The sequence below is a fragment of the Condylostylus longicornis genome, unplaced genomic scaffold (assembly GCF_029603195.1).
Source record: "Condylostylus longicornis isolate FDR11 unplaced genomic scaffold, ASM2960319v2 ptg000048l, whole genome shotgun sequence".
NCBI classification, from domain to species: domain Eukaryota; kingdom Metazoa; phylum Arthropoda; class Insecta; order Diptera; family Dolichopodidae; genus Condylostylus; species Condylostylus longicornis.
This window is the reverse complement of record NW_026578017.1, coordinates 3,487,010-3,501,309: the sequence shown is the minus strand read 5'-3', so window position 1 is coordinate 3,501,309 and position 14,300 is coordinate 3,487,010. Positions and strand designations below refer to the sequence as shown.

The following is a 14,300-nucleotide window of genomic DNA, read 5'->3' as shown; positions in this document are numbered from 1 at the left end:
CAATCACCATAATACTTTTTTGTTAGGCATTATAAAATTAGCATTTAGTTTGCAACATGACGAAAAATGCCCATATGCCAATAGGTAGATTTGAACACACAAGCATAAATACATGTAATATATGAACATAAAACTAATATCGAAGTATGTTAAATATATGAACATTCTAGTTCACGGTCAAGTCCTAACATAATCTTATAACGTCCTCCATTTCTGTGGTTGTTCAGTCGTCTTTTCAAAACTTGTGAAACGCCATTTTTTATTTATTCGTTAAAATTTCAAAAAAACTCGTTTAATTAATTCAGTAAGGGCTGAAATCAATGAAAACGGTTCCCGTATACAATAATTGAATAATTTTAATAATTAGCGGCAAAAATAATATAAAAAAATGTAAAATAATGAGAATTTTTTAAAAATTATATTATTATTTTTATTAATATGTTACGAAATTATGAGATATTATAAAGGATTTCATCAAAGTCGGAGATTTTTGTAAAAAATGACGAAATATTAAAAAGTTTCTACCAGTCAATTGATTAATAAACATTTAATTTAAGGACACGTCTTTAAACGTCAAATAGTCTCAGTATCAGCATAATACGATTTGAAGGAAGTTACGCACATTCGTTTCCAAGGAAGGCTTCTCATTTTCATGTGGAAAATAAATTTGACTTATATTCAACATTCAAAATTATAATTTTAAGTTAAAGTGAAATATTCATTGCTATTCTGTTGGAATTTAATTTTCATGCGCAACGAGCAACACATTTGAACATATACATATTTACTTTCTTTTTTTCTCAAAATTCCAGAATGGAATTGTTCTAAAGGTCATTAAAATTTTGAATATGATTTAAAGTTTTTTTGTTGTTGTTTTGAATTGTAATTGTATTGACAAACAACAAATCTAACTTAACATCTTTGTCAAATCATGGTGTAACTGATTTAAGTAAAGTTAATTTAATGATATCTTCCCGAATTCGAAATTAAATTCACTATTATAATAACAAAACGAAATTAGAGACATTCCTGCTTTATTACATTATGATTAATTTTATTCAAATTATGTTTCACATTTTCCATACAATCCGAGGAAGGACAATTCAGAATAATATTGTGGTTTGAATTTAGTTTGATTTTTAAATTGAGATCTGATAAATTTTCATATTTAATGTGTATTTTAGGTTATTGCATCATGAAACTTTATGAAAATCAAGCGACATTATTTAATTGAACAAATTATTCCTTTGCGTTATTTTTCTTGGAAAAAAGTAATTAAAAATTACTTAAGAAATTAAAAATTCTAAGAAATTTATTTCACAATAAAAGGTATATTTAAATATTTAAAGAAGACAGGGTACAATGGGTATTTGGAATGGTTCTTTTAATAAGAAAACGAAAACAAGGAAATAAACATTTCAAGGATAAAGATTTTTAGTTTCACCTATATAAAAATAAATAAAATTGTTTTTTATTTTTCTTTTTGTGTTTTAGTTTAGAAACTTGCATAAAATTTAAATCCTTTTGGATTTTTGTTTTAAATGTCATATCCATACAAATTTTTTGATATCATAAATTATTTTAAATATTTTATGTCAAAAAAATTTCTTTGAACGTTTCACCTATACAGTACTTACCTTTTTGTAACTGCTATAATATTATACAGGTATAAAAATTCGATTGTAAGTGGTAGAGAGAAGTGAAATTTTTGAATATCATTGCTGCTATTGCAGATTTGGTTGTCTTTCTTTTGTTATTTGGTTTGAAATAACAAAATAAATTATTAAGTAGATATTTTGCAGGCATATTGTCCTTATCATTTGGTAGGCGTTTTTCAGGTACAATATGAAATTTACCAATAAATACATTTGATTATGTAGAAACTAAATTCTTACATTTATTCACATTTAGTTATTTAATTTTGTATTTTTATATTTTTGAAAATGATAAAAAAAATATTATTCTTTTTGAATGTATGAAGATTTGTAATTCAATTAACAGGTAGTAAAATGTAATTCGTAATTAACATGGAATTTTTATGATTCATAAAAATGAAAAAAACCCAAAAAAGAAACCATGCAAGAGATAAAATTTTCATAAATTTTTATTTATTGCACTTCGATATCGGTTATTTTTTTTTGGGAATAAATTATAATGCATGTATGTACATATGAATGTATATATTAGTAAGTGAAATATCAATTAAAAATTAAAATAAATTTTGTGTACATAACTTAGAGTGACGCGAATGTTTTATAATAAACGAAAAAAAAACAAATAATTAATGAGTCTAGAAAAATCATTTTGATTGTTTAGTTTTCTTCATATTTAAATTTAATTGTTATCAAGGTAAAGTTTATTGGATTTGCCGTCACGTAACAAATTGTGCTTTGGGACTGATTAACGCACAGACTTAGAACGGAAATTGTAATTTTTTATTAATCTACATTTCAACTTTGTATGAGTATGACTATTGCTATAGTTTTTTAGACAAATATTGTTGTGAGTTTCGTTATGTAAGTAATTAATCAAAATTTAAATAATAAAAACTATTGCAAGTGAAAATCGATTTAAATCGATTTCTCAACGATACATTTGTTTAGAAAATTGTAGTTTTTCTTATCCTAAAAAATGTAAAAATTTTAATTAACGTATCCACGAATGAATAGCAAGAATAGGTCAAAACTCAAAAAGACCCTCATGACCCTGTATTCAGTTTCATATCTAAATAATATGAACAATTTATTGAACTAAATTTCTTACCATAAATTTTGCATAAATTTAGGAGAAATCTTACAGTAATAATTTTTTAAGAATGTTATGCCTACCTACATACATACTTACATACATACATATATAAAACTTTAAATTTCTGCTTAATTAATATGGTGCAATTTTTTGTAAGAGGTCGTTTTCTATTTTTGGAGAAATTCAATAGAGCTTATATAATATTAAAGAACTTAAGACCCGAAAATTTATATTTTTCCCCCTCTCAGGTAAAATTTATATTTTGACCCGAGAGGGCGAGGGGTTGGTTTGAATTCAATATTAATATCTGACTGCACCGAAAATTAGAAAAAAATCGAGTTTTCATTGGGTTTTATTATGATAATTGTAAACCTACAAAAATCGTTCTTAGCGTTTTACAAAAATAATGCCTGTAGCAAAATCTTTTTTCATAGAAAAATTTTATCTCTTATCTTGAGCGGTGTAAATATTTTGTAACGGCTTTTAAGTTGTCTATTAAAGTAGAATTTACGCATTTTACGCATATAAATGAATTATTTATTTTATATCTGTGTATATTTGCAATATCTATTCTACAAAAATTCAATATTTATGGCTTATATGTATGTATGTAGATTTGAAGAAATCAATCACTACTTAAAAATAGATTCAGGCAAAGTCCTGTAAAACTAATCAAGTGTTAATAAGAAAATTTTAAAAGAAATTTCATAAAATAATCAAAAAATATTAATTTATCATTAAAAACTTTTTTTTTTTACTTTTTTTCCCGTTTTCCTTGTTCTTTTCTTGATTAAATATTTTATTTATGATTATCAAAAGTAATTCTATATATTCAACTAAACAAAAGAACAATAAGCTTGTCACTCCCCTTGTTGTTGTGTTTCAATTACCTTTTATTTTGCCCTTTATAAAAGTAATGTAATATAAGAGAGCTTATACATATATAGTTTGGTTTATTGAATAATTTTCTAATTTATATTTTCTTTCAAGGATTTAAGATTATATTTTTACAAAAATACCTTTGCATCACTATTAACACACTAAAAAATTTTTTTTATATAAATAACCAAGTAAATAAAATCAGAAACACAAGAAAATAAAATCCTCTTTTAACATTCTTGTTCACTGATTCATTACAATCTATTGAATCACATAGTGACTATATGTATATGAATTCGTTCATTTATTGTATAATACATTTGAAAGGATATTCATGTATAAGTGTACTTAATTATATATAATATATACATAAGAGCTATAAGTTTGTATATCGCAATTCTTAATCCGTAAATGTTAGCTCAATTATTATTTACTTAATAACAATAATGTTTATTCGGCAGGATAACGAAGAGAATAACAAAAAACAAACAAGTAAACATGAAATTATTTATGAAGTCGTTTCGGGTGTTCCCTTATTATTATATGATTTAAAATGAGCCCTACTTTAGTTCTAAACTTATCAAATGTATATGTAATGAGCAATACAAATGATTTTAATATTAAATTGTGTACAATTTCGAAATATATTCATATAACTACATAAGTAGTTGACTATCTATACAATGTATAGCATTTAGTACGCATAATTTCATAGCACCTTTAGTTATTTTTGTTTTCTTGTAAAATATTTCTGGTATTTTAAATGAGTAGACGTTTGCTTGTAGATTTATAGCAAGGGTTTCCATTTTTGTTCATGAAAATTGTTACAATTTGCCATACAAAATATTTATGCTTGATTTTGGTTTTATATGCTTTTTTAATTTTTTTGATAATGATGACGATATGATGATAATAATCCCGTTTATTTTTATCTATTCTTACGATAATATAAATTTTCATAAGGAGTAATTGATGAACTGATTTATCGTCGTTGCTTGTCACAATTTACTGGATAACATTAAAGATTACTTTAAACGTTCTCATTGAGTATTGCACATTTAATTGTAAAAATTTTTTGGTTTTTAAATTTCATAAAATTTGAAAAAGTGCCAATCTGACTTATGATAAAATTGTCAAATTATACTAAATAACAAGTTAAGGATTCTTACTCGCCAAAATTTTTTTTAGAGTTTCTAATTTTTTCAATAGGAAATTTCACCGTATTTTTTCCAATTCAATTTCATTTTTACTGACCGTATTGTGTAAACAATAGGTAGGTTATGTGATGGCAACAAATTTTGCATATCGAGTTTTCGGTGGGAATGCGCTTCTCCATAGTAGGGAAATGTAAATAAACTATTTTTAGCAACCTGTCGGTCTGTCGGTCGGTCGGTCTGTGTGTGCACGCGTGTATCTTAAGTTCGGCTGAACCGATTTTGATGAAATTTTTTATGTAAGTTTATTTCCACCATGGCACGGATTGATCAACTTTTGGTATATGTCAGGCCTCGGGAACTGCACTTTTTAGCGGGCCTGTTTTACATTTTTGAACATTTTGAAAAAAATATTAAACCGATTTACTTGAAGTTTTATATATAAGCTCAGCTCGATCGTCCGCGAATATTCCTATGTTTTGGAAGAAATCAGGCATCGGCAACTAGACGTTTACTACGGGCCAAATATACATTTTTGTGTATATAAAGAGAAATAATCAACCGATGTCATTGAAATTTAATATTTGAATTCCTCGTATAAAACAATGAATATGTAAATTTTTTGGAAAGATCAGGGCTCAAAAACTGATCTGCGGGCCGATTTTACATTTTTCACCATATCCACAGAACAAATTGATGGAATTTCTTGAAATTGGATATTTGAGTTCTGGTTGTTACCGAAACTAACTGGTGAGCATTTCAGGGAATTCGGGTAGCACAAAGCGAAACTCTACTAAGAGCCAAATAATAACAGTAGTCTTTTGCAGAAAAGAAAAAAACTTGTGAAAGTTTTGTGTCGATTGCTTTAATCGTTTTTGAGTTACCGTGCGATCGGAAAGTCCGACGTACGGAGACTAAATTTTACGCTGAGCAAGATTGTATATACATGTCTATACCGGAGACAGGGGTCAAGTGGTAAAAAATTGCATATATTAACTTTTACGAAAGTGCATAGGGTCTAAAAAAATGTCATAAGAATTGTAATATTGTTCCTAAATATTTTCGGTAATACGATGATTAGAAGTAGCGTAAAAAACATGTGCAATTTGTTTATAGTCAGAAATCGCCGAACTTTATCAGATTCAAAGGCCCTTTATTGCATTTTCTAAATATTTTTAAATAAATTTTAAAGTGGTACAACAATGGAAGTTTTCATTGTAAAATAAATTATCTTCGTTTCATTTTAAGAAGAATAATTTTATGTGTGCTTCTGAAATTTTGAAATTTTAATCACCTCTAGAAAATTTTATGTTTGGTGGAGTACTTATATATATAGATTCCTACTTATCTATAAAATTAAAACTCTTAATTCCTATTATCTAAACACATTAAAAAAAATAATTTAAAAAACAAAACAATTTTCACGATACAAAAACATACAACGATAAAAAAAGTAAAATGAACCTTTCATCGCTTTAAAAAAAAAAACAAAAAAGAGATTATGCTCACCACTTCTCGTTCCAATTTTTTTTTCACACACATTATGTTATTGTTTTCATCTGTTTTGATCTTAACATTTTTCAACCAATTTTCATAACTATTGACAGTTTTGTTTTGCTCCTAGCTTCATTGAGAAATCGGCGCATGCCGAATTTCAACTCAAATATAAAAAGGAATTTTTTTACCGACTTTGAAGATGAATTTGGGCACCTTAGGTGCAAAGGATAAAGAAATTATTTTCATTGTAATTTTTTTTTGTTTTTCTTTTCTAAAAAAAGAAATGACAAAAGAGGGTAACCAATGCTTGTTAACACACAACATAAATAAATGAAAGAAAATAAAAAAAATATTTAACCAATCTCTTGTTAGGTTTGTTGAAGCGTTATCTGAGAACAAGAAAATTATTTTGTATTTATTGAATGAAAATGAGTAGATTAATTCTTCCAGTTTGGTAACGAATTTTTTTTGTGTTTTACTTGAAAAACTACGGGAACAAAAAAAAATCCAAATGGGAAGATCTTAAAGAATAAGAAGTTAAAAAGATGATGTTTTTATCTTAGTTGCGATTCTTAATAAAAAAAGTTTTCTTTTTTACTTATTATTTTTTTTGTCATTGATTTTTGTTATATATTTATTATATTACACATATTCTTTGTACATATTATGGAAATTGGAAATGTATTTTGTGCAAACCTCAACCATAAGGAAGACATTGCTATGAATTTTATATTGCAAAATTTTATCCATAGAGTAGAAAATCCATAGCTGCTTCTAAGAAAAAGGGTTTCCTTCGTGAGCCCATATTGCGGATTGCGTTTGACGAGTCTGGAGTCTGAAGTGCAGATTATTAAATCATTTATTTATTTAAGCGTTTTTTGTCGTAATCAAGATTTTATAACAGTTTGATTTTGTTCGGTATCTTTTTATTGTTTGAGGTTTAAGCATTTTTTTTAAATTTAATTATAAATTTAAGTTTTTTAAGAAAGTTATGAAATTTCATATTCCATCTGTTAAGGGAAAAGTAAGGCTTCTTTTGAAAAATATTTGAATAAAATTTGTCACAATTTATAAATTTACATAAAGAATTTCTATACAGCGGCTTTTAAATAATTGTTTACATGCTTTAATTTAAATACTCAATTTCGAATATTTAAGCTACTTCTATTTACATAACACGTACATATATTTTAGATGAAATACCTTTGAAAAGACGCTTCAGTTTTCTCTTGGTATACATAATTGCAATTTATAAAAAACTAGATCTTTGAGCGAAATTTTTAATCCAATTGTTTTTGAACTAAAAAATTATATAAAATGTTTTCTACTCATCGTATGCAATAATTTAAAAGCAAAGATATAAAATTTCAAGCAGATCAATGCGGCCAAAACTAAAGTACAAGAAGTACTCAGTGTGTATCACTAAACACAACTAACACTGCCAGGAAGACCAATAGAATTCGGTTTTATCTAGTATTTTGACGTTTCTGTGGGTGATTGTCGTAGTGGAGCAGTAAGGAATAAAAAGGAAACACGCCGTCCTAATTGCAAAAAAGTGAATAGTCAAATATTGGAGTATTGGTGTAGTAGTGTATGTTCAGTCGTGAAGTAGGTCAACTACAACTTTTATTACGCCATTGTAAAAGTACGAAAATGTCATTTTAAAATGCATAAAACATATTTATATTTACAAAGCAGTAGTTACAATCGTTTCGTGGATAATGAAATAGTCCATTATCCATGAAGCGGTTATCCTGGAACAAAAACTAAAAAGCTTTAAAGATAAAGTTGGCACTGAAGCAAAAGGGTACTTAATTTATATCCCGTATGAGCTTGGAGGATGCTCTATCATGAGCGTTTTGTAAGACAGTTTTTAAAATACAAATTTGCAATTGAATTCGGTATATTTCTGACTCAATGAATAATGTTTTTAATAATTCCCCCTCCCCCAAATTTTGAAGTATACAATGTATATATGTAGGTATGTATGTATAAATATAAGATTTGTTATAATATTATAATTGAAATAACAATACATGCATATTTTTAACATACATGCATATCGGCCTTGAAAGGAAACTTCACTATCTGTAAAAACTTGCCTTTTCAGAAATCGTGTTATTTATAAAACTCAAATTTTTACTTTCCAAAACTAGTAAACGTACATACATGATGTAAAAAATTGAGGAAATGTACAAATATATAAATCAGCAAGTAATAAAGGGTGAAACAGAATGCGGCACTGATTTTAATATTTTTCTTGAACTTTAAATAATTATTTATGAAATCTGGATAAAGTTTCAGACGTCTTGTCAAACATGTTTGATTGGTAAACTGTTAGGTGACAATGTAAAAGATTGTAAGGTTATGTTTTTTTTAAGAATCTTATAAGTATTATAAAATCTTACACATTCTTGAATTTAATCTCAAATAGATTTTGACTTTCAGATATTTCAAATTTCATTTGGATGTAGGTTTGTGCGTGTATACCTATTATTTTTATTTTTTTACATAAATTGTTAGCAAATGGGAAAATTTGTTTCTAACTTGTGAGATTAAGTGGTTTTTCTTGTTGTTTCTTTTCTATAATATCTTACAGATTATCGCAATCTTAAGTTTAATAACATAAGTACTGTTGTATAATTATTTTATTTATATAAAACTAGTTTTATGAGAAATTTTAATAACTGAACCGATTTTTTTTTAATTTCATGTTTCACAGCTCTATGAGATCAATGATGATCCAAAACGAAAGGAATTTTTAGATGACTTGTTTTCGTTCATGCAAAAACGAGGTAAGTGATAGTTAAATTTCACAAAATCTTTAAATTTTACAAAAAAAAAATTATTTTAATAAAGAAAAGAGCATAGATTTTTATTAAAATGTTATGAACTCTAAATAGTTATATGCAGTTTATATTTAACCCCCAAATTAAAGATGTTAAACTGTAATCGAACTAGATTTTTATTTGTTCCAAACAAGATTATTAAGATGTGAAATAAAAAAAATATTTTTTTTTTCAATGTGGGATTAACAATACTTAAGATAAAAAAGTACATAAAATTATATTTAAATTGTGGTGAATTTAATGTTATAATTTATTTATATAAAATAAAATTTTATTCCACATTTTTTTTACAATTTGATGAGTTTTCGCAAGAAGAAAAATCTGATATGGTCAGCACATAACCGACCGCAATGTGTATTGTCTAGTTAAGTGAAAGTGTTACTCAAATATCAAATTTCAAGAAATTCCATCAATTCGTTCCGTAGATATGGTGAAAAATGTAAAATCGGCCGGCAGATCAGTTTTCGAGCCCTGATCTTTCCAAAAAATTTATATGTTCATTGTTTTAATCCGAAGAATTTAAATATTAAATTTCAATGGTATCGGTTGATTATTTCTCTTTATATACGCAAAAATGTATATTTGGCCCGTAGTAACACCCGTAGTTGTTGATGCCTGATTTCTTCCAAAAGTTAGGAATTTTCGCGTACGGTCGAGCAAAGCTTATATATGAAATTTCAAGTAAATCGGTTGAATATTTTCTTCAAAATGGTGAAAAATGTAAAATAGGCCCGCTAAAAAGTGCAGTTCCCGAGGCCTGATATATCCCAAAAGTTGATCAATCCGTGTCATGGTGGAAATAAATTTACATATAAAATTTCATCAAAACCGGTTCAGCAAAACTTGAGATATACGCGTGCACACACAGACCGACAGACCGACAGGTTGATAAAACTAGTTTATTTACACTTCTCTACTATGGAGAAGTACGTTCCCACCGAAAACTCGGTATGCAAAATTTGTTGCCATCACATAACCTACCTATTGTATACACAATACGGGCGGTAAAAATCAGAGAGAAAGGATAAACTAAGAGAAACAGGGGCAATGTTACTTTTACGCCTATACATAAATTTGTATAGAGTTCCTTATAGTCTAAAAATATTTGGAGAAATTAAAAGAAAAATGTGGTTTAAAAATTAAACAACAGATTGTGGTGTCATTTCATTGGTGATAAAAAATCTAATAGAAACTCATTATGATACCAAAAATTATTTCTTGGTAGCCTAGAATCTCTAACTGCTGAATTAAATGTCATTTTTTAGCATATTTCCATTCACGAATTGTTTTACTCGGTTTCGGTTTGCTAAACTTGTAGCAATGATAGTTGTAAATATATATATGTTCTAGATCAAAAGCCCTATGAACATTGCTGGAGTGACAACGGGGCATACTGAAGCGGATAGCTGATCTGATTGCGAGCCTTGGAACCTGATATAACATCGGCATAGTAAAGGAACATGAACGATGGGTTTGCGGAGTGTGAGAAGAATGATGGTGGGGTTTTGGGAGGGAGATGTGTTAAGAACTGTTGGTTGGGCGGATGAGTAAAGATTCTATGATTCCCGGCAGTTTTAACACTAGATTCTAAATTTCGCGATTATATCAGCTGCCAGTATGCCCTCTTCAACAATTTGACACTCCTCAGGAAATATGCTAATGAAACATCCATTTGACACTTCTCAGGAAAGAACATATTTATATTTACTACAAGTGATAAACGATTTGCTTTAAATCTTATAGTTATATTGACTTATTGCTTACTGAAAGAACGAAATACATAGTAGATTTTTTGCGAATTAAGAATTTACTCTTATAGAGATCAAATTTAGTTTTGTGATTTTGTCTAATTAAGGTATTATCAACAATTAAAATCTTATATACTAGCCTTTTATTCTGAGAGAGGAAAACAGTAAATCGGACTTCAGACACAGAATCGATAGGATTTTTAAAATCTTTTTTGGTGATATTGGAATACAGAAATACATGCAGGAACTAATTTTCATTTTTGAAATTATCGAGGAAGATTCATAAAAGTTAACCAATTTTATTATTTTATGGAAGATATGATGGATGATATGATGGAAGATATCATTTTATTCATTTTGCCACTTTTTACCGACCGTATTGTGTATACAATAGGTAGGTTATGTGATGGCAACAAATTTTGCATATCGAGTTTTCGGTGGGAATGCACTTCTCCATAGTAGAGAAGTGTAAGTAAACTATTTTTAGCAACCTGTCGGTCTGTTTGTGCATGCGTGTTTCTCAAGTTCTGCTGAACCGATTTTGATGAAATTTTATATCTAAGTTTATTTCCACCATGGCACGGATTGATCAATTTTTGGGATATATAAGGTCTCGGGAACTGCACTTTTTAGCGGGCCTGTTTTACATTTTTCACCATTTTGAAAAAAATATTCAACCGATTTTCTTGAAATTTCATATATAAGCTTTGCTCGACCGTCCGCAAAAATTCCTAACTTTTGAAAGAAATCAGGCATCAACAACTGGACGTTTACTACGAGCCAAATATACATTTTTGCGTATATAAAAAGAAATAATCAACCGATTTCATTGAAATTTAATATTTAAATTCTTCGTATTGAAACAATGAACATATAAATTTTTTGGAGAGATCAGGGCTCGAAAACTGATCTGCTGGCCGACTTTACATTTTTCACCATATCTACGGAACGAATTGGTGGAATTTCTTGAAATTTGATATTTGAGTTCTGGTTGTTAGCGAAACTAACTGGCAAGCATTTCAGGGAATTCGGGTAGCACCAAGCGAAACTCTATTAAGAGCCAAATTTACATTTTTCTAGGTATGTTAACTATAAGCTTACTAATGTCCTAAAAATTGGAAAGAAGTATTTAACAGACTTTTTTATAATATTCTGTAAAACTTTCACTCAATTCAATTTAAAATCAATCAGAATTCATCACTTCTTATCATTTAGTATACAATATATCACCATAACATTTAGAAATACAATAAACGTTTTTTACCTAATTTGATCTTCCATATGACTCGATAAAATCAATATTTTTGATTTAATTATTTCGATATTCAACTATAAAATAATAAATAAAGGTAACCAACACCGTTTAATTTACTTTTTTTTCTTATTTTTTCCCCTTTATGTAACACAAGACAAAAGGAGTGGTAAAAAGTTTGTAATCGCTATGTAATGTTTTCTTATTATATTAAAACGTGTAAATGAGTAACTCATAATAAAACAAATATCTTGTACAACCTTCATAACAACTGAACATTTTTAATTTAATTGTGTAAAATACATGAGTCCTAGTACATAATATGTTTATTGATAATTGACAGTGTATACTTGGTTTATTGCGTCGAAAGTTATTAATTTCTTCCTTAAATATTCCCTTTTTTCCCTGTAATTTTTACCGACCGTATTGTGTAAACAATAGGTAGGTTATGTGATGGCAACAAATTTTGCATATCGAGTTTTCGGTGGGAATGCACTTCTCCATAGTAGGGAAGTGTAAGTAAACTATTTTTAGCAACCTGTCGGTCCGTCGGTCTGTCAGTCTGTCGGTCTGTCGGTCTGTCGGTCTGTCGGTCTGTCGGTTTGTCGGTCTGTGTGTGCGCGCGTGTATCTCAAGTTCGGCTGAACCGATTTTGATGAAATTTTATATGTAAGTTTATTTCCATCATGGCACGGATTGATCAACTTTTGGGATATATCAGGCCTCGGGAACTGCACTTTTTAGCGGGTCTGTTTTACATTTTTGAACATTTTGAAGAAAGTATTCAACCGATTTAGTTGAAAATTCATATATGAGCTTTGCTCGATCGTCCGCGAAAATTCCTATGTTTTGGAAGAAATCAGGCATCAGCAACTTGGCGTTTACTACGGGCCAAATATTCATTTTTGCGTATATAAAGAGAAATAATCAACCGATTTCATTGAAATTTAATATTTAAATTCTTCGTATTGAAACAATGAACATATAAATTTTTTGGAGAGATCAGGGCTCGAAAACTGATTTGCGGGCCGATTTCACATTTTTCACCATTTTGACGAAAATATTTAAACGATTTACTTGAAATTTCATATATGAGCTTTGCTCGACCGTCCGCGAAAATTCCTAGCTTTTGGAAGAAATCAGGCATCAGCAACTGGACGTTTACTACGAGCCAAATATACATTTTTGTGTATATAAAGAGAAATAATCAACCGATTTCATTCAAATTTAATATATGAATTCCTCGTATTAAAACAATGAACATATAAATTTTTTGGAAACATCAGGGCTGGAAAACTGATTTGCGGGCCGATTTTACATTTTTCACAATATCTACGGAACGAATTGATGGGATTTCATGAAATTTGATATTTGAGTTCTGGGCATTACCAAAACTAACTGGTGGGCATTTCAGAGAATTCGGATAGCGCGAAACGAAACTGTACTAAGAGCCAAATTTACATTTTTCTAGATATGTTAACTATAAGCTTACAAATGTCCTTGAAATTGGAAAGAAGTACTTAACAGACATTTTTATAATATTCTGTAACACTTTCACTCAACTAGACAATACACAATGCGGTCGGTTATGTGCTGATCACATCAGATTTTTTTGATTTATTTTGCATTTTTCTTCTGTCCCACGTTAAATTTTTAGTAATCCATGGATAATAGTAACTAAAGCTATTCGTGTTCACATTATTGATATTCTGCGATTATATATGCGCAAAATACTTCTTAAGAAGACCATAATTCAGGGATTTCTGTGAAAACAAAATGTGTTAGCTTTAAGCCATTATTCCTACCACTGAATTCAATTGTTATTTCTCTTTTTATGCATACATAGGTCTTTTGATCGACATACAGATTATCTTTTCTTAAATGTTAGGCATTAATTACATAAAGTCTTGGAAGTATACTTTAATAACATTTATAATTTAAATGAGGTTTCTATGAATTTAAACAATTAAATGTAGCAAACATGCTAAAGCCATATGTTTGGTTCTTATATTTATTCAAAAGAATTGTTTTAATAAAAGTATAGCAATAGGTATTTTAAATAAAATTTTCTTACTACTCTTGTAGTAAGGAGATTTGTCCTTACTAGAGTCTAAGTAAACTTGGAAACTTTATACTTACGAACACGTGTTTAATTCAATAAAACTTAAATTCT

At 28.3% G+C, this 14,300-nt stretch overlaps 1 protein-coding gene across 3 annotated transcripts in view; it reads left to right on the top strand.

Annotated features, from left to right (window-relative positions):
* LOC129611081 (protein dead ringer) overlaps positions 1 to 14,300 on the top strand; it is a 114,163-nt gene that overhangs the window by 47,992 nt on the left and 51,871 nt on the right. For all 3 annotated transcript variants that reach the window (XM_055524015.1, XM_055524013.1, XM_055524014.1), the window contains exon 6: positions 9,001 to 9,073. In XM_055524015.1, coding sequence (XP_055379990.1) covers positions 9,001 to 9,073 — 73 coding nt within the window. The remainder of the gene's footprint in view (positions 1 to 9,000; positions 9,074 to 14,300) is intronic.